At 32.2% G+C, this 22,610-nt stretch overlaps 3 protein-coding genes across 3 annotated transcripts; 2 read left to right on the top strand and 1 right to left on the bottom strand.

Annotated features, from left to right (window-relative positions):
• The first annotated feature begins 960 nt into the window (after positions 1–960).
• LOC100526942 (arabinogalactan protein) lies at positions 961–2,152 on the top strand. Its single transcript, NM_001369254.1, has 2 exons — positions 961–1,246; positions 1,795–2,152. Exons 1-2 carry the CDS (start codon positions 1,111–1,113, stop codon positions 1,872–1,874), a joined length of 216 nt encoding a protein of 71 aa, NP_001356183.1. The 5' UTR covers positions 961–1,110; the 3' UTR covers positions 1,875–2,152.
• Positions 2,153–8,276: 6,124 nt separating this feature from the next.
• Positions 8,277–9,808, top strand: LOC102660389 (stellacyanin). The gene is made up of 2 exons (XM_006580479.3): positions 8,277–8,457; positions 8,661–9,808. The coding sequence occupies exons 1-2, from the start codon at positions 8,277–8,279 to the stop codon at positions 8,864–8,866; spliced, it is 387 nt and encodes a 128-aa protein (XP_006580542.1). The 3' UTR covers positions 8,867–9,808.
• A 3,477-nt stretch (positions 9,809–13,285) lies between these two features.
• Positions 13,286–15,158, bottom strand: LOC100813992 (ethylene-responsive transcription factor CRF2). The gene has a single exon (XM_006580480.4). The coding sequence runs from the start codon at positions 14,591–14,593 to the stop codon at positions 13,589–13,591; it is 1,005 nt and encodes a 334-aa protein (XP_006580543.1). The 5' UTR covers positions 14,594–15,158; the 3' UTR covers positions 13,286–13,588.
• Between the last annotated feature and the right edge of the window lie 7,452 nt (positions 15,159–22,610).

Raw genomic sequence — 22,610 nt, 5'->3', positions numbered from 1 at the left:
GGTAACACAATAATTATATGTTAATATACAACAACTTATTTTTCTTTAAAAATATTTTAATAAGTTAAAACATTATTTTTTGAAAAATATAATCAAGGTGTAACTTTATATATATATGTCTCATAAGAAAAAATTTCCTATATATGTCAGTTTTATTTTTCAAGTTATAGATGGGGTGCTTTTAGCAATCTAGACAAGACAAATGCTAAACAAGTTTATTTTTCGGTAACAAATACATGCTCGCCAATTGTCATTATCGATATCTTAAGATCCTTTAAATCATGATGAAAATGTTAAACTATTGTAGCTATGTAATTTTTCTTAAAGTTAACACAATAATAAAGTCTCGTGACGTGAGTTAGATTCGTTACCTTTTAAAACACTCGAATAAATATCTTAGAAATAAACAAGAATTTATTTTCTGTATAAACACGGGTGATATTTCTTTTGATAAGCTTTTCTATAAGTACATCTAAAAAATAAAAAATAAGAAAAAAAAAGTTTATAAGTTAAAATGAATTTTTCATTAAGTAATTTATAGATATTATTTATTTTTTTAAAAAACATATAAAAGAATTTCTACTAATTAATTAATGAAAAACTAACAAAGAACTCATTTTAACTTGTTAGAAAATTCATCTTATTATTTTCTTCTTTCAAAAATATTTTTAATGAAATTTATCCAGACATATTCATAAAATTCATATTATTATTTCTTTCTTTCAAAGATATTTTTGAGGAAACTTACCAAAGCATACTCATACCAATATACAATGTCCTGGAGCAGGAGCACACAGGAAAAAAAAAAAAAAAAAACAGTAGTACGAGTGAGGAAGGAAAAGGGTGGCGCCAAAATAGAAGTGGCAGATTTGTTGGAAAGTAGGAACGAAAGGGCAAAATGGGTTACCGAACCGAAAGATATGCCCCACAAAACCATGGCTTTTTCCTCTGTCCTGTTTTGTCTCTCCCACGCATACGCCACGCACAACACAACACAATTCTCAGCTTCTTCAGCGTTCTTTTTTTTTTCTCTCTCTCTCTCTTCCTTACGCACCCAAGAGAGAGAAGGAGAAAGAGAATCGATCGACGCTGCTAGAGAAGTAGAAGAAGATGGCGGGTGGTGCTCCCAAACAATTGTTCGGATTCGGAGTTGTGGCGTTGCTTGCCACTCTCATTCTTCCTCTCTTTATGCCCGCCGCTGTTCAGGCTCAATCCGCAGCCCCTGCACCTGCCCCTACTAGCGACGGTAATACCCACTCTTTTCTATAATCATTTTCTTTACTTTTATATGATTGCTTCACACTTTACAATTCTTTATTATATTCATGAAAATTAAAATCATAATATTGTTCCAAATTCCAGTATCCAGTTCCTTGCTTCCTTCTTTTGGAAAACCAGAATGTAAATAATAAAAAGTAAAAACATTTATATTACACTAAAAATGTAATTTCAAGCATCACCAAGCCTTTAAATCAATTAGTGTGTAATTGTTTCAACTTATTCATTAGTTTTCAGTTTGAGTTCTATTGTCCATGATAGTCTTATTCAAATTGAGCAGGATTATCCCTAATTGAAGACCACTATAGTCTTTGTCAAAAAAAAAAAAAAGATTTCAAGTCTATTTCTTTAATCAGCATTCTCAATAAAAGAGGCTTTTTGGGAAACCCAAAAAAAATTGTACTTGCATTATTTATTTTTCTGGTACTTGTTTTATTCATACAAATACATAAAAAATATCTCAAATAAATTTAATGAAATAATTCTGCATTATTTGATTTTTATTCTGTAATTCAGGGTCCTCCCTTGATCAAGGGATAGCTTATGTGTTGATGTTGCTGGCTCTGGTACTCACATACATCATCCACTCGGCCTAAATTTCCTCCACCTTCTGAACTTATAGAGCAGAAAAGGGTTATGGGTGTTTGAAGGGGGTGTTGTGTTTGTTATGATTAACAAGTTTCGTACATTGTGTAGCAAGCAGTGGGAAATGTAATATTGCTAATACTTATGTTAGAAGAGTAGGTGTTATGTTTATTTTCCCAGTTAATAAAGCGGTCTGTGCCATTTAGTGGCTAGTGGTTGTGGTCAGTACCTGGTTACAGAGATTGCCAATGCATTTCTTTTAATAATAATTATCTTGCTTTTGGCATAATGATTATCTTGATTGATTAATGAACAGAAATGAACTAATCCAACATGGAAAAAGGGTAACTCTTTTTTGTTGTTGCAACAAGTGAGGCGTGTCATCGTTTCCTATGCAGATGCAGGGTTATGTTCACAGGTAAGAATTTCTGAAAAAAAAATAATTAAATTTGACTCTAATCAATTAAACATCAGTGGAGAAAAATGGCATATCATCAACCAAAGATGGAATATTTTTGTCTTCTCCCATAACGATCAAGGTTCTCGAACAGACAGAAGTCCACCCATTAGAATGCTGGAAGTTGTATTCATAGTTAGGTAGAAACACATACAATACACTGTAACAAGTCATACATTCCATTGCATCTCGCAAAGGGATTCAGTGTTTAAGTCGAACAGGGTAAAGGGGAAATCTTAGGCCACATTAACCCCACGCCACAGCTATGATTAAGGTGGTTAGGAACGGGCAAAACGAGCATAACATCCGATGATGAGAGATGCAAGCCATTGATTTCACCTCCCATTCAACTTTACACTTAACCAAAAAAAATATGTTAAAATCAATTATTTGTGGATGGTAGAAATTCAGATTTGAAACTGAACAGTTTCTGGTACATGAATATTTGAATTAGAAGGCACTTGGGATGCAGTCATACCAATTAAGCCTTCTTGCCACTGGGTTTAGTTTCCTATTTTTCCTGTCCAGCTAGGGAAAAGTTCTTCACTTTCTGTGGAGGCAGAAAACAGAACCAACTTAAAAAACAGAAGAAAGCACAACTTTGTTTAAACATCTGCAAACATAAACTCAAATATATCCAGTAATCAAGTTGGAATATATAGGAAAAGCCATAAACAACCAACCCTGAAGCGCATAATAATAATGTTCCATCCAGAGAAGGCAACACTACCAAATATGCATTCTGATTAAAGTGTTTCATATCATGTTTTGTATGATAGATCAAGTGCAACTCCAATAATATAACTACTTTCACATTCTGTTGTTGTGGCCACATCTTATAATCAAAGGGATCCGGTTCTTCAAATGTAAGGGAAAAGTAAGTAATTGTGGTTGTTTGTAAGAAAACTAATAGTTGATATCCAAACACATCTCATGATTTGTTGTTTATTATACATAACATTAACTATTGATTTTCTTATCGTTGACTCAGATTACTTTACTTTACCCTCTAAAATGAGTTGTTCATGGCCAATCCAGTACTGATTTAAATTGCTAAAACAAAAAATCTCCAAATTGACCATCAACTAGAAAGATTATCTAAATGAAGAACTCGTAATCCCCAAATTCAAGAGATCCTTGAAAGAAGTGTGTGTTGTCTACATGCCAAACGAGTACAATTTACTTCCCTCATCAACATTCTAAGGTGAAACCAACATGCTACATTACAACGAGGCAATTGAACGTAGAACGCAGGCAAAGAAAAATAAACTAAGTCTTGGATTGCATGCTTGACAGTTAGGATCTTAATCATAAAGGATTGGTTCGGATATCGAAAGGAAAGAGTACCTTGACGAGGACGCAGTGGCGCAATGAATGCAAAAGGCGAAGGAATTTGTCTTCTTCATAGGGAGACTGAGTGACGCAATTAAGAAGTGCGAGGGCTTCTTCTGCACACACCGGTTTCGCTCTACTTTCCTCCATCCTCGCTCAGTTAATTAGGGTTTTACGCACAAATGTTCAATTCAACTAAAATCCTTCTTCTCTTCTTCTTAATTTAAAAGGGAGGGTAATTCCTAAGGCGGCAATTGGTATTTCGCTAAACCACGGCTCCTGTGTGATCCGCCTGTTTCTTACTGCCTCTCCTTCCTAGCTTAGGTTTTGGTCGGAAAATTTTGTTGTGTATATTAATTTTTTTATTTTTAATTTTCAAAGTTTATATACAAAACAATTAAAATAAAAAAATAAATTGTTTTGCATATTCTTTATACTAAATAAAATACACTCGTGTCCCTTGTATTTTTTCCAAATTATATTCAATATTCCTCTTTTTTATATTAATTTTACCCTCTTCAGATAACGTTATTAACTAACCTCAATTGAAATATGTGAGTAAGATCAAATTATTTTATCTTAAATCTTTGTTACACTCACATCCCTTTTACATTATTTTTACCTTATTTCTGTTAACATAGTCAACTAACGTCAATTGAAATATGTGAGGAGACGAAATTGTCTTACCATCTTCCTTAAATACTCAATAACACTTGATTCTCTCAATGAACTTTTCTTAAAGTACTAACCGTTTTTTTTTAATAGTTGACTCTTAATTCATTATTATCAACACTTGAAGTAATCTATATGCCTTATACGTATTGGTAATCTGTATGTGTATTTTAATTTATTTTTTCAATTTGAGATCAAAAAATTATTTTATAATCATTTTAAAATTTTAAATAAATTAATATTTTTGTTTAAAAAAATTGGTAATAAATAAATATTGTTGTAAATTTTTTGTGTAATTTTATTTAATTAATTATATTCATTTTTTGAAGTTGATTTTTATTAAGAACTTAAGTAATCTGTTTATTTTAAAACAAATGTATATATATTATTGTGATTTAATTATTTCTAAAAAAATTATTAGTAAATTACAATTTGTTTATTAGTATTTAGTATTAAATATTTATATGGAAGTATAAAAATAAAATATTTTCATTAGTAAAAAAAATTAAAGTTATTGTGATGGTAATTTGTTGAGAAATGAAATAGTTATTTGTTAGAAATAAAAACCAAAATTATAGTTATATTTTGATCATTACTTTAAGTTTACTAGAATCGAATCGGTGTTGTCAACCCTATATATTTGAAAGAATAATTTCTATATGCATTTATGAATATATTAAGGTAATAAAAAGTTAATGAACAAATAATAAAAAATTTATTCATGAATTATTAAATTGGGATTGATTGAAGTATTGGTTGAACGCTTACATAAATTATTATGACTGTTTTAATGTGAAAATTATGGTTAGAACCAGAAGTTTGGGTCGAACTTTAGGCAAGGTTATAAGAAGAGTCCTAGGGAGAGAAGTCAGCCATGATGCAGATGAAGCCCCCAAACGACAAAGACCCATAGCATTCGCATATGGGCAACGAGAAGTTGCACTTGTTGGTGAGGATATTCACCATATGGATCATGCAGATGACGAGGATCATGAACAGCCTGAAGAAGCAGCTGTTGATGATGTGACACTGATGTCGAGGATTTTTCAGGCGGACCCCACGACACATTAGTGTTGCAAGATTATGTTTATCATGTGGCCGCGAAAGTTTGGAATGGAGAGGTATTTATATTTTGAAATAAATGTTATTTTCATAAATAATTGTTATTATTGTTGAAATGATTTAAATTATTATTTTCAGGAATGTCCTGAGCTGAAATTATGCTCCCATGGAAAGAATGTTGATAAATTTAGTAGGCCTGCCCCAGAGATCGAAGGGTCAGTGGCTGTCACAGGATTAATTCCTTTGATCGCATGTTCACTGGACATTGGTGATCGCGGACTTATGTCTGCTTTTGTGGAGAGGTGGCATACGAAAATCAGTAGTTTCCATCTGCCGGTAGGAGAGGTGACTATCACCTTGGATGATGCGGCGTCGTTGCTGCATTTGCCCATTACAGGCACATTCCATAGTTTTGAGCCTCTTCATGTGGATCATGTCGTGTTGCTCTTAGTTGAATTGCTTGAAGTAAGTGTTGAAGAGGCAAGAGCTAAGACAGTACAATGCCATGAGGCATATGTTTAACTATCCTATACTAACCACTCCTTTCACAACCAATTAAAATAAATGAGGTCCTTCCTCTAATACCATTTTTTGTGTTTGATCTCATAATCACCGCGACAAATCCAATTTCATAAGTAATAGATCGAGCCTAATGCAGAACATCGTCACGGGTAGCAAACACCTACAATGCAATGCAATCCATACAAGTTTAGTCTTCAAGGGGCATTCATTTAATTACTTAATAACAAAATCATATTAATACTTGAGAAGTATTGAACACATTAGAACAATCAACATGTTATTCATTCACACTAGTTTTGTTTTCATTTTGGTCATTCATATCAACTTCTTCAGACATTACACTATCATACATTCACTGATCTTCGTCCATCTTAACAAAACATTCAAAAATTTCAATCACAAACAAAAAATCCCTAACCACACCATAATTATACAATCATGTAATTTTTTGCATTTTTTACTGCATTTATTAATATAATAAATTAAATTAAAAATGAAAAAAGTTAATTATGTATCAATTCTTTTCACATTAATATCACTTTCAAGCTATACACACTACAACTATCAAATGAATATTCTAGCTATATCTATTTAAAAGTTCTTTAATTATCAATTCAATTTTTTTTCCTAATTGAACAATAAAATAAAGTTATATAAATAACAAATAAATTTAAAAGAAGCATACGGATTGGTAATCCATAAGAAGATTATGGACTGGCAATCCGTATGCTTCTTATGGATTGGTTGCAATTCGTATACTTCTTACAGATTGTTAATCCGTAAAAAAGTATATGATTATCAATCCGTAAGTTATATATGATTGTCAATCCGTAAATTTTACATAACTTACGGATTATCAATCCGTAACTATTACGTGAAAAAAATCAAATGAAGAACTTACCTCTGCCATTAATGGCCAAACCAACCGCTGCGATAACCACCACTTGTCGATGAACCATCGTAAACAATGCATCTCCACCAAAGTCGACACAAGAACGATTGATAAACTCTCATGGAACACCTCTCACGAGAACGAAGCTCAAGGAAAAAAAACAAAGTCGTGTGAAGAAGGAAAGTGTTGAAGAACAACTTATAACGGAGAGGGATATAATGGAGATTTTTAAAAATTGTTGGGTGTACCGGCAATTTTACTAGTGCCCAAAGCAATTCCCTTTTCATTATAGTGTTGACAAAAAAAAAGCCAATAGAAAAATGCAAGTATACAAGATGACATTCTATTTTAGGAAAACTTTTTACATTCCTAGTGTTACTTCGTACTGTATTATGAAAAGTTCACTCAAAAATATAAATTACTAATACAATGAAAAGTACAGGATATAATAGTGAAAGTGCAAGAAACAACATCTTTATTCCAATACCTCAAAACTCTTTCTGATTCTTAATTTAAGTCTGAATCCATCTTCCCACTCTTAATGATATAATATGAGGTGTTTGCCGTCTAAAGAAAAAAAAAAACACTTTTCTAGCACTAATTTAAATATCAAAATCCTTACAAGTGAACACATATTAGGACATAGCCTAGGAGTTTTAAAAGATTTGGTCCAACATTTTTTCACCCTGACGAATATTTGTCTCCTAGATTAGAATGAGTTTTTATTTGTGTATGAATTGATATTCTAGCACCTACACATATACCCTTTTAATTTATTGGATATAAGGCAAAAAAAATAATAGTTATTCAACTTTCTTGGTACTTCAGTCCAACTTCTATAATTATCCGTGAGCAACTTCTATATATTGAACAGAAGTTTAAGGAAAAGGAACTAAACTCTTTTAATATTAGAATACATGCTACATGCTTTAAAGAAACATACATAATATTCACAAATTATGTATGGAAAAAAAAATCAACGAGCTTAAAAAAAATATGGCGCATCCGAATAAAAAACTATTGTAAATAAATAAACAAGTTATGTGTATAAGCATTGGAAATTTTACTCCTTAAATTAAATTTATTTAACCCAATTTAAATTGATGAATTTATTTTACCCAACTTAAATTGATAAAAAAATAGTCACGCCGATATGGGGTCTCATTTTGGTTGTTTTGTGTTTTGGGGTGCCACTGAAAGCACTCCCATCCCTTTAATCAGAACCGGGTATAGGTACAATCGATCATCAGTTGAAAACTAGAATTTGATCCATTCTTATTTCTAATAAAAAATAATTGACTTGGTCAAGAAAAACGAGCTTCGCAATAACCGCACAAGCAGGAGGAGAAATACCAAATTTAATGACCATTATTATAAGGGTATCTTCAATTTAATCCACCTTTTGGTTCAATTACATACCATCACAATTCACAAGTTAACGAACAAAAGGCAACACTGACACAAATTGGAAAGATAATGGCCGTGAAAATGCATCTTAGTTTCTTCATCTTAGCCACCATTGGCTGCATGCCATTGGTATCTGTGAGTTCGACGACTCATGTTGTCGGACACAAATTGGGTTGGAATTTGCCCAGTTACCCAGGGTTCTACGACGACTGGGCCAAGAAACAAACCTTCGTTGTTGGTGACGTGCTTCGTATGTGTCATAATATTAATTCTCCTATCTTCTTGCTTCTTCATATTTTTCCTCAACACATATAAAAAATGTTAGAAAAAGAAGTGTTAAAAATAAATAAATTTCTAACACCCCTGAAAACAATTACTAACAAGGCAAGCACAGGAACAAGTAATTTCTTGTTTAGCTATATATACTAAGTTTAATGAAATTGAATATTGCAGTTTTCCAGTATCACCCAGGACAGAACACGGTGGTTCAGGTAGACAAGAACGACTACGATCATTGCACTACCAGAAATATCCTCCACACCTACTTCAGAGGGAACTCTTCTGCTACTTTGGAGAAGCCTGGGGACTATTTTTACTTCTCTTCCGTTGGCAAGCATTGCGACTTTGGCCAAAAGCTTCATGTTACTGTTTCTCAGTGAACCAAATCCTCTAATTAACTTCATCCTAGTTCATCTCATCAATTTCTGCAAGTCTTCTTGATTGTGGGCACAAATATTGTTTTAATTTGTTTATCTTCTGTATTAATTGTACATAGTTTAGGTTCTGTTTATTTGCTTTAATGCCTTTTCACATTTTGCATATACTATTATATTATTAAAAAATATTAATATAAAATATTATTGATTTGAGATGGTTTTAAGTTTTAATCATGTTTATGTACTTCCAAACGTGTACAAAGCGTTAATTTTATATCAATAAATGTTAATTATTAGTATGGTTAATTATTAGTGTGGTTAATGGAAAGGTTTAAATTTGTGATCTCTTTTCTTTTTTTCTTTTCCTTTTCTTTTTACCATTAAATCAATCTATGGTGTACAAAGTTTTAGTGACATCAGGAGGCCTTATATAGTAAATCAGTACTTCCCTTTTATAAATCTTTTAACGAACTTCTTTATTATTCTATATAAAGACAGTATTAAATGAAAAATAAGTATATTTAATGTCTTGTAAATATAAAATGTGACATATCGCGCGTGTTCGTATATAAGTTAGCTAGCAACCTAATTTATCATGTCCAATGGCTAAAGGATGCATACGATAAAACTAGTAGTTTAGCTTTTAACTCCAAAATTTAGAAAACATTTCTCTTGGGATAATGTCAGGCTAGGTTGTGTGTGTGTGGTTGAATGATTATTAAATATGGAATACATATGTGGAAGGTCTTTTTTGGCATTTCCCAAGGGAAAACCAGTTTTTTTTTTTTTTTTTGTTAGCGTGTCCGGAAAATGATTTACTGTTATGAGGGGCTGGGCACACAGGGGCTGCTTAAAAGAGCAAACAAACTATTCAATTCAATCAATCAAAGCAAGTATGGTTCCAGAGACAAAGCTCTGTGTATTGCATTTATTGTAGATATATGATACGATGAAAGTTTTTAATGGAAACATGCAGAATGCAAAGGCACATACCTAATTGCTAGTAGCATATATAAATGTATATCATGAGAGTGGGGACCTAATCTGTATCAGCTGCTTGCGAAGATGGGAAGGGAAAAAAACCAGTCACCGGCTTCGTTTCCTGAGTTCCAAAATCCCAGTTTTTTTAAATACGACACTATTTGTGAAATTGTGGACCAGCCCTTTTTCCCCAATATTTCAAACCTGCATTATATGGTTGATGCCTTGATCTACCAGACAGTGACTTATCTTTGACATTTTTATCACACATAACGTCTTCACTCTTCACGCAATACACGCATGCATATATACCCTACACATTGATATTTTAATTCTCATCACCCGACACTTAATATAATATATAATCACTGAAAGGTTGAATGGATATGACACATCAAAGAAGGTGCCGGGTACGTGGAGTCAGAAGAGCATGTTCTTCACTGTGTTGTTAAAACGTGTGTATATGGCATTAGTACTCATGTAAGGAAATAACAACTAACCTAACACGGTAACACCACAGCTTTACCATGATGTACACGAGGAATATAAATATCACCCATTAATTATCAGTTAAAAACACGGGAAAGGGAAAGCTTATAGGACGGACATGGTTTTAAATGGCATTCTGCAACAGTAATTGCAACCCTAATGTCAAAAATATTTTGATTCACAGTAATTACGATCCTATCAATCACATTTTCCTGTATTTACTCACACTATAAATTTTTTTTGACTCACCCCAACACAATCACAATTATCATGATGACTGCAATTTAAAACCATCATGTCTCTGGTGAAACAGAACTGGGTTTTATGTTGTAATATTTTTTCTACAAAAAACAATTTCAAGAGTGATGATTATCTACAATTATGTACGCAACCAAGCTTAAACAGAACTGGGTTTTATGTTGTAATATTTTTTCTGCTTTTCCACCCGGTAAATGGCAGTGGCATGAAAAAGTATTCAAGCATTGTGCCACTTGCTCGCCTCTGTTTGTGTCAGAAATTAAAAGAAAAAAAAAACAAACTGCACCTGATCGGTTTCCTTATTCAAAGGCCCAACCGCATTTTCATGTTACCTTTTGTAGAAAGTGTTTTAAGAGTGAAATATTTCTTTTTATTTTATACTATTTCATGGGTATTATCAATATTAAATATCAATTAAAAAGGCAATTCAAATTTAGTAGTAGTACAAAACAAAATAAATTTCTAACGCTTCACCAGTTAAGAATTTTTCTGCTTTCGATTTATTATACTCAATATCGATTTAATCTGCGCCACAATTGACATCTTATCTTGAAGATCCTGTCTGATTTTTTTTTTCTTTTCCTTTTCTTCCAGCTGGGGAACAAGCCTTAATTTGGCCCAAACAGAAAATATAAAAGGAAAAAGAAGCTTAACAGTGTGTTTGATTTGGCTTTTAGTTCGAGACGGGCAAAAGAATTAGTCTTTTTCTTTTTATTGCTTTTTAGCATCGGAAGAACAAAAAAAGAAGTGGGTAGCAAAAACAATTGATAGAGTTCACTTTCTAGATTTGACAAGCTAAAATATATAACTAAGGTTTTATACTTAAACAAACATTTTTTATCAATAAGATTAAGATGATTTTTTTTGTTAAAGGGATTTAGATGAAATCATATCTTAGAAAATGGAAGGAAAAATGTCCTTTCACAGTTCTAATCCTATGTCTACTGTGGATAGTGCATGTCTGCACAAATTAACCAAAGATGCCTTATACCTTGATTCCTTGAATTCCTGAACGGAAATATCCGACAGCAAATTTTTATGGTAAGAAAGGGGTTCGCGAGGTTTGAATATCCGGTGAAGTGTGTAGGTGACGGCATTAATTTCACCCGAGCAAACTCTCAAAATAAATAAATACAGTAAAAAAATTCTTGAGCACATTTACCATACGTACAATAAACAGTTTAAGTTAGGTGAGAGAGTTACGTGCCAAAAACCAAATTCATTTACCATAGCGTAAGACTTTATGAACAAGTAATACTTGTATCCAACAATACCTCTAAATACAATACGAATAACCAGATATATTAAATTGCTCTCATCTTCTAAATATATAAATGGAAAAAAGTTACAAATGATTAATGGTTCTCATTTAGAAATGTTGCAGCAGATCGAATAGTTAATTAATGGAAGCCACAGTCTCATGATAATATATTAACAAACATAGAATATAGAAATTCTCACCACAATGGAAGCAAAAATGAATGTTAATAAGTTATTTCAAAATGGTGGAGTCGGTGCTTATAATGAATTTACTTATAAATAGCAATTCATATGTTTGGGCATTGACAGTTGAATTTTTTGATTCAGTGGAAAAGCATTGACGGTTGAACACTAAGATTTGTTCGGATTAAAAGAGAGAAAAAACTCAAAGATGGTAAAAAGAGGTTACCTTTCCTAGTCTAAATTAAGAAGAGAAGAAAAAAAAATATCATCTTTTTTGGTTTGTAGAGGAGGAGAGAGGTTTTTCTCTCGAGTTAGATATGTTTTAGATTTTTGTAAATATAATAATATTTATTTTTACTCTCTACATTTTTTATTAATATAAATCGGCTAGATGTAGTAGTCTTTGTTTTTCATAAAAAAATTTCCTTTTTTTTTGTCTTTGATTTATGAAAATAAGGATTATAGATGACAAGGTGTGTAATTTGAATGGTTGCTCAATTACTGTAAAAGATGTCATATTCTGAGCTCTTCAATTGTGTCTCTACAACACGTCATTAAATATTTTTCATCTTTTTTTTCAATACTCCAAAAGACTTATTTGAAGAGATAGATGAATAAACACATAAAGACTTTTTAAACATTAGTTGTAGACCATTGTTCAAATAAATGACGGGAGTGACGATACCTTATCTTAGCATGAGACACTAAATACCCTTTAATTTTGTATGTGTTATATGTATATTATTTCAAAAGTATAGGACAAAATAGCGCTTTTAAATCAAACATGTAATATAGATATTAAGACACAAAACAAAAGCATTTTGAATTAAACATCTCATAGAAATTCAGTAGGAAAATGAAAACACTGAAACAATATGAGACTATTAATGAGTGAAGATGTTTATAAATTAAAGATACCTTCCATTCCTAAATAATATGAGACTATTTTAATACACAGAAACAATCCTATTAAATAAACAAGTCCTATATCGTAAATGTATTAAGTTTTAATCCGACTAAGTTTGAATTTAAATAAACAATTCTATTAAATTAACACTTCTAGTCAGGTAAAGACAAAATTAAACGCTCCAGACCGCTAAATGGGTGTATATTATTAATATATGCGACGAACGTTTCTAAATATCCTTTTTTTACATGCAGACTCGTGTACCAAGAAGGTAAACTATACCATTTGCTGGTAAAAATAAATAAATAAAACAAACAAACAAACGGGTGACTTATGAGACAGAGTTATTTTATACTACTATATATTTAAGAAACAAAAAGAGGCAACACCGTGGGACGCACAGTTTTACAACTAGTGTGACTTAATAAACATATACTAGAACTAGAATAAAATAGAAAATACAAAAAATACTACCACCCACCCATGTCGAAAACGAAATAAAAATAAGGGTTTTTTTTTTTTGCCTAAACCCCCAAAGAAAAGAAACAAAACTGATAGCAACCCCCGAATTCCCCCCGATACAAAAACTTGGGCCATTTTCGTTGGCAATAGAATTACAAAGACGACGAGAATGGTGCCTGTCTCAATCAAAGAGCGACAAGAGGATCCCAAACAAACAAATCCCCAATGTCTTGGAAATTATCACACTCTCTATGCCAACTCGTAAAACCCAAATCTAAATTCTCATTAACAAAGCTTCCTTTGAAATCAAAATCCTCCGCCAAGAATATACTACTCTCTGCCACATTATTATTATTATTAGTATTAATCCCTTCATCAAACATATCTAACGTGCTTTGAAAGTCAAACACCACATCGTTTGGAATAGGAAACACTGACTCCGGTTTCAACTTATCATTATTACTATCTTCCGAAACGCATGAATACTCGCACTCACTTGAGGGCCCAACGACGTCGTTTGCGACTACTGTTACGGACTCGTCGACGACGTCGTTTCCGGTTGCGTTTGCGGTTACGGACTCAGCTTCCTCGTACACCGAACGGCACCCAAGAACCGAAGTGGGGGAACGCAAGTCGTTGTTCCGTGACTCCTCGCCGGAGCAGTAACCGGTTTTTCTGTTCTCCCGCGGCGGCGTTACGAAATTGGTGAGCGCGTCGGCACCGCGAAGCTGAATGGCCGCGTTGTCGTACACAATGGCGGCTTCCTCGGCGGTGTCGTAGGTTCCCAGCCACAGCCGCACGCGGCGCAACGGGTCCCTAATCTCCGCCGCCCACTTCCCCCACGGCCGCTGCCTCACTCCCCGGAACTTCTTCGCCCCCGTCCGCCGCCGACACGATGGAGCTCCGGCACCAGCCTTGAACCTTCTTTTCCTAGAAACAACGTTAACGCAACCACCACCGCCGCCGCCGCCTTGGATGGTAATCTCGTTGACGAAGTATTTGACTCGGCGGCGCGTGGAGGACACCGAGGGCTCGTCGTCGTCGCTGGAAGAGTCAGTAGCGTCGGCGTCGGTGACACGTATTCGTATGAGTTTGGGGTAGTGACGCTTCTTCTTCAAAAGGGTATCTTCTTCCATGAAGAGTTTTGTGCGGTTAAGGTGGTGTGTGTTTTTTATGGAAGATGAAGCCATAATAGCATTGAAGGAAGGGGAAACGGTGGAGTGGGATGGTGAAGTGAAATAGAAATACTAATGAGAAAGGGAAAAGAGAAAGAAAGAGAGAGAGATTCCTTGGAGAATGAAGAGTGGACACGGGCGGGGAAGGGGTGGGAGAATATAAATAAAGAAGGGAAAGGAAAGAACACGTCAGAGAGAAGCTTATAAGGGATAGAAATCAAAGCGGCAATATGGGTTAAATATTGCTTCTAAAGTTCATTAAAGAACGAGAAACTTCAACGAAAGTTACGTTTAAAAGGACAGAATAACAAGAAATTTTGTAGCTTAGAACCCAGCACCAACACCAGAGCACATGGAACCTATGGGACGAAGGAAAAGTGATTTTTTTTTTCTTTCTGGTAAGGTTAGAAGGATAAAATAAATAAAGAGGATTTAATTTTAACAGTTTCTATGACCGGAAAAAAAAAGTAATAACTGCAGCCAAGGATGAACTAACTAATTGCAGGGGATATCAGTGAGTTTTGGTACTGTGAGGAGGTATAAGAGCTGAAATGGAAGGAAGAAAGGGTGTGAGAGGAGATATATTTTATGACAAATGCTAATTTTCTTGGAACATTTGGTTATGCTTATGATTTTTTTATTTATGTTTTCTTATAATTTTTTTAATTCTGTAACCAATATTTTTAGTGAGACCCATATTTTATTTCATATTTGGGCTTTAAAAAAGTTACTATTTCTTTTGTTACTTGAAACCTATTATTGTATAGGATCCAACGGACCCATAAGCTACAATACAATTTACTTTACAACGCCCGGTTTAAATGCTATTTAATTCCTGGCTGTGATTTTGTTAATATTTTTTGGGCTAGCCTTTGAGGAGGTGATGTGTAGATAGGAGACACATAAGAAATGGGGCAGTATTAAGGCAAATAATAGAAGGACACGTGGGAGGACAGAAGGCATACCGATCACGTGAGGTGAGACACTTTGGCTCAGATCACCCATTCTTTCACTGAAAAAGAAGTGATACTCTGTGCTTGCTCCTTCTTATAGGCAAGGTTCTTAATAAGAAAAAAAAAAATCTCTAGTTGAAAATGCCCTAAACATGCATAATAACGATTAGCTTGTAAAGAAGGCTGTATTGAAACCCTTTCAATTAAAAAAAACGTAAAGTATAATATAAATATGTGATTGAGATTACTTTAAATATAATTTTTAATTATATTTAATAATTTAAAGTTACTTTTTATGAAACCATTTGTTGACAGGAACATATGCAATTATGTAGTAGTTTCTTAGGAGACGTTTGTTTCATAAGGATGTAAACTAATGATTAACATGTATTAATAAAAAATATATAATCACAATATTTGAGCCTAGTAATTTGAATGGCTGCTTAAAAAGTTAAATTGATAAGTGTTCAACTAAAATATTGATCAATCTGTCAAGTGTCAAGTACGTTTAATTTTTAAAAACTGACTGATTTGAAAATCAGTTAAAGCCAGTTAAAAAAAAAAGTGAAATTGGGTGGATTACTCGATAGATCTCTGAATTATTTTTAAATTTTCAAATAGGTTCTTAAATTATTTTTTAAAGCTAAAATATGTTTTTCTATTTTATAAAATTAAAAACATTAATCTGTATCCTTATAATTTTTTTTTGAATATTTTTCTTATTTTTGTTTTTATGTGAAAGTTAAACTCACAATAATTTCTTACCGCCAATCAAAGACATTATAAATTTTGTTGGTACAATTGATTTCATTTACCAATTCTTCACACGTCACAATTGTGTGTTCCCAAATGTTACTTCCTTCATTCTCTTTTATAAATAAAAAATTGATTTCACAATTATAAAGAAAATTAATTATTTTTAATTAATTTTTTAAAAATTATTATGTATTACAATTTGATATTAAACATAAATTTCCTATTATTAAATGGAGTATTTTAAGCATAATTTGGTTAAATGAAGTTTATATAGTTAAAATTTACTTATAAAAAAAACAAATTTTTTTTCTTATAAAAAAAGCGAAAGGAGTACTGTACTAAAAAAGAACTTTGGTCATAATGATGAGAGTGCTATATATACATGCAGATGCGATACAACGGTTACGAGGTGCACTTTACGGAAGAAAGCAACCACGGGACAGTTTGACTACGGTCAACACTTGGAAGCAAAGGGAATGTAAATTAAAGAAATACATAAAAGCAAATGATGTGCCAATGATCCAAAACTTACAAATGAAACTCGCTGCATATATATATTTATTTATTTATAAGAAAAAACAATTAGGATATTCCATTCATAATGATATGCATTGTACAACTTGATCCAAAACTTAAATATTAACATAAAATCATTACATTCTAACTAGACTATAAGTGACATAATTTCCTTGTTGTCGAACAAAATTCACTCCTGAATTAGAAAATAAGAAGAGAGTAGATTCTTACAATTGTTAATGAGAACTTGAGAGGATAAATTTGAAATATCATGTCAATAGCTACACTTAATTAATCACCAATTCACATTGTTTGTAAGCATTTTGATTAGTCATCTGTGTCTGAACAGTCTGCGGGCTTCGATTCTCATTTCTCTCAATGTAGGGACTAAGGACAATATATATATAATTCAAGTGCTTTTATTTAATAATAAATTATATAAACACGGACAGATTTTTACACGATCTTCTAATTAGAAACTAACAAGTATAATAGATTGAATAGCTAGTGTACGAACTATGTAAACAGATTTTTTTGCATGATTTTTAAATCATAAGTTATTATTTTTTTAGGGAAAAGTTATAAGTTGTTATATATGATATGTTTAATATTTTTTATAATAATTATCTTATATTAGAAATAATTTATAATTGATTGACTGCATCTTTCACTTTAATAGTTCATAGAAATTAAATTTTAAAAAATTTATTGATTTTTATAATAATCATTTTAAAAAATATATACCAACAATAATTAATATAAGTGGTATTCATTTGTATCATCACTTAAGTGATTTAGATTTATAATCTTGACTTTAAGTATAAAATAAATTATATTAAAAAATATATTTATTTTGTGTGTACTCATTCATCATCTTATTTATAACAAAAATTAATTATTATTTTAGATGAAATTATTTCATATCAATACTACTATGATGAGATAAAAAAAGAAGCTTACAAATGATATCAACTATAATCTGTGATTGATTAAACTTTTATACATGATTAAATTACTCTGATTAGATATTGGAAGAGGCCTGATTTTCTGGTACCTGTTATGCTGTGGTCGGTTCGTCAGATGCATCACATATATGGATTAATATTAACAACTCGTGCTGAACGCTGGGTATGAAGTTCAAGTACAGTGTTGCAGAACGTACAACACGACACAATACAAGGGTGGCCATTCTCCACGCACCCATCCACATATTGTTTGAGAAATTTGAGAAATTATATATATATATATATATATATATATATATATATAGAGAGAGAGAGAGAGAGAGAGAGAGAGAGAGAGAGAAATAAGAAAAAAAAAGGAAAAAATATGAAATGAGTTATTAAGAATTTAATTTTTACGTGACTATTACCATAAAAGATTTTACACCGTTAATTAGTTAAAAACTATTATTGATATGACTCTTAAAATATTTATTATAAAAGACAGAAAAATTATCATTCATAATGGTATATGATTGAATAATAGTATATAAATATTTTACATTACAATACATAAACTATTTACTTAATTATTGAAAAATAAAAAGAAATGAAAATTAAAATTGTAAAAATATTATATAAATAATACAACTAAATTGGTTAATAAATTCTAGGTCACTCCAGGACAAGACTACTAAAACTTAAGATTAATTAGGCCTATCAACTAAAAAATATTTGTTATTACTTTTATAAAACAAAAAAAAAGACCACGTATGTTTATAAAAAAAACCACATAAACTGGCAAAAAAAGTCATATATGTTCATAAAAACACAATACAAGTTGAAAAAAAATAGTTGAATGTATAACTTTCTCATTTAAAGCATAAAAAAGAAACTCTCTCAAAGTTTGATTTAAACCTCTTTTGGCATTGTACTAGCTTTGAATGAATCGCTGAAGAAGTGCACTTCAATTTTTTCTTATTTTATTTCATGTATTAACCTATTATGAGTCATTATTAAAGAAAATTTGCATAATAGGGATACATACATAGATGATAATTGAAATACAAGTACATTATTACTCGCTTTTCCTTTATTAATATAATTTTTTACAGACAAGTGAAAACCATTTGCGAACATTTAGTAGCAAAAAGAAAAGAGAATTAATATTTTAATAAAGTTACATTCACTTTAGTTGTTTTTTTTTATAAAAAAAAATCATAAGCTTTTTATTTTTTTAATTTGATCCAATAATTTTAAACTAGTTGAGCCAACCCATATTATATTGAACCCCTGTTGTGTGTACTTTGGTTTAAGGAACGTTTGGTTTGCATTGAAATTGTTCATGACTTCTCCACTATCGTGCTTGCATAGGCTTGGAGTTAATAGAGCCCAATCTACCCATACATGATTACATTCTACATATTGGAAGTAAAATGTCGACCTAGTAAATGAACCTCAATATTTTTTTATATAAACAAATGTCATTTCTGTGAAAATGTATAAATAAACATTTTAATTAACAAAATACTTTTACAATTTATGTAGTTACTTGACCCAAAGGGAGTAGTTCTTGATTATTCTGATTGAGTCAATCGGTTGGAATCAGTTTAAATAAAATTTCAACAATTATTTATAAGAGAAGAAAATCAATTAACAATTTTTTCCATAAATTGATTTTAATTCATTAAAGAAATTTAATTTATTTCCTTTATTAGTTCATTTTATTTTCTACATGTTGGCATATGTTTATCTACCCATAATTTTGGATGTCCTAAGAAAAGAACACTCTTGGAGGCAAGAATAATTGGTACAGAGTTGTGCAGCAGAAAGATTCAGTGGAACAACATAAGCTCTTCATTAATTAATATATTGGTTTCGAAGGGATCAAGTGCGCGAGCTGCACCATCTGCCATCTGGGTAGATACCAGCCTTGCAAGTTGCAACCACATCAAATTGTAGCATCTGATAAGCACGTTCTACTCACCTCTGCACAACATTAAGCATGAAACAGGATATTTTCTTTCTATATAGAAATTTTTGCCCTGAGCTTCTTCTTTACTTAATTAGATAATTCAAGTTTCAAGAAGGATAACATGTTTGGTGTTAGTTTGAAGAGTCTTACAGAAAGAGTAGCACCTACTGTTTATTTTTCTCCTGTTTTGGGTCAATGTAAGCTTTCACATGACTACACCATACCTCCTATTAGGCACTACTCAGTTAATTAAGCGGTTCATTAGTTTACAGTCTTGCTTGTATAGAATGTCATTTTAAGAACAATATAAAATGTTTACTTAAGCTAATGGTAACAAGTTCTTTATTTTGTGGTCGTTTTGCTTTCATTTTGAGATTATCCCCCTCCTAATTAATCACCTTAAAGGCTTAAACGTTCAGCACATTTACTATGAAGTATATCCTTTCTGTACATTATCTCATTTATTTTATTAGAGTCTGTCTTTAACAGTCAATAAGCAATATCACGAGTTACATTATTTTAAACATTAGAGTCTATCTGATTGTTATACACGGCCATAAAAAATACTATATTTTCCTCTTTTATCTACTCCAAAAATCTAATCGGCAAGGGGATGGCATCGACATCTTTTATAGGCTAATTTATAAAAGCTGGTGGAAACATTTAAACACCTTTGCAATGACTCTTCAATAAGTTAGAATTTTTTGTTAACATGGACCTTGATGCTAGATCCTTTGGACCAGAGTAATAAATGGAAAATTGAAAATGTGATCTAGCTGACTAGATCTGCTTATCCAAAGTTAGCTGCACGTGTAATTAATACGATCTTTACCTTCCTCCTTTTTCATTATTTTTATGAGAGTAGGAATTTCCCCTACTGCAAGTATGATACCAAAAAAAAAGAAGTTGGAAAGGAATTACTACAGTCCACACAGTACTAATTTCGAACTTTTAATGGAACCTTCCTAAATTGTCTTTCAGTTTGCACGTATATTTGATTGAAAATTTACAAACTTGATATGGAACATTTTTTATTTACGAAGTTAATGTTGATTAAAAAAGTTTAAAGTAACACAATTTATGATTGGATAAATTAAAAGTGATTTTGGTAGAACTAATGGTTATTGCCATAAATTTGTTGGAGCTCATGGAAAACAAACAAAAGTAATCCAACACTGCTTCTAAATTTTGGACTACAAATAACGTAATATGGCCCACATGTACTGATTTCGCTAATTTGTGAAGCCTGAGATTCTATTTGACCGAACAACCCGAGCCCAAGCTTATGTGACATTAGAATACTTTTTTAGCTATTGTTATTTGCAGTCCACCTAATTGCTAATAGACTTTCCTTTTAATTTTATTTTTCAGGAATATCCCATAAAAACACTTCTCTTCGGAGATGAAAGAAGGCTTCTCCACCCTGGATGCAACAAATGGTGACTAAGGGTATGGTGAGGCTTGGTCGATCGTGGAGAGACTTTAGTCTTGGAAGATTCATCATGATGCCAATTTTGCATAGAATACATTTTTTTAAGTAATGAGTGGAAGAAGAAGGGAAATTTAAGGAAGAGAATAAGAACCATTTGTTTCTGACAAGGGACTCCCAAATGCAATATGAGAAGCACAGTTCCCTCCAGAACCATGAAAACAATCTAAGGCACACAAATTTCTCACCTTTTTGCGCCAAATTGAAAAAATTACAAAAAGGTCAAGAAAAAAAATCAAAGCTTTCTATGTCAAGTAAATTGAAATTTGAGATCATAATTCAATTTGAAAGGAGAAATTGAAGTAGCGATACAAATTTGAGGGGTAACTTCTTCAAAAAGGGAACAAATGAAGGAGACAGGATCCCCTTTTCCTTTCTGCGATTGCAATTCGCAAATAAAAGGATCAGTGTTGTGATTTTAGTTGTATTTGGCGTTCAGGAAAAAACCAATCTCGTTTCTTGCACCAACTTTGCTTTTTGTGGCCACAATGGAAAGTTAAATGTGAAGGGAATGATGATTTTAGGAGAAGGGTGTGGTTTTCCGAAAGCAAACTCATGTGGATGTGCAGGCTTGGTGGTTTTTCTTGATTTGAGGATCAGCTGGGACTGGGAAGTACGGGTGTGTGCAAAGGAGAGTGTAATCAAAAGGGTAGAATAGTAGTAACAAGGGAGACTAAACTATTTCCAGTCATCATCAAGAGCCTAATGCTCATCTTTGCAGTATTTTCTATACCCAGTTCTCTATCTAACAAAATGAACACAATTAGTTAATACACCCTATTGTTTTTCTTGGTGTACCCCCAAAATTCCTAATATTTCCTTCCTACCCTTCCTCTCTCAAGTAAACCCTAGCTGCTTCTCCCCCAAACCTCCACCTTCATCCCCTTCATCACCATTTGGTGCAGCACCCAAACATCATACCACACCAAATCCACCACCCCACCACCACGTGCATCATTGTGACCTACAAGCCTCCATGCCACACCACCCACATATAGTCTTGGATTGAGTAATTTATAATACATCAATGAATGTATTATGGATTACTCAATTTAGAATTATGGTTATTCGAATTTGATCTCTGTTTCTATTTCACGATGACCATGCTCTTCGACATCGTGTGTCTCCCTTCCACTGGCTGCATCACAACAGTGCCATCTCTGGTGGCAGTGGAGTAAAACACTACCAAAGGAACATAATAGTCCATTCTGGTTTATTATTTTAGGTTATGGGGTACATCAAACAATAAATGACGTACATTAAGTAACTGCCCAAAATGAAATTAGTCCTATATGACTAACTTTGCTTGATAATTGACGAGTACATCTTATCGGTTGCAATTTCTGCAAATGCGTAATATTGGGTTGAACATTTCCGTCCTAACAATTTTTGCATTTGATAT

The sequence above is a fragment of the Glycine max genome, chromosome 5, assembly GCF_000004515.6.
Source record: "Glycine max cultivar Williams 82 chromosome 5, Glycine_max_v4.0, whole genome shotgun sequence".
In the NCBI taxonomy this organism is placed as follows: Eukaryota; Viridiplantae; Streptophyta; class Magnoliopsida; order Fabales; family Fabaceae; genus Glycine; species Glycine max.
Note: the sequence above shows the minus strand (reverse complement) of the source record. Positions and strands in the feature narration are given on the sequence as shown.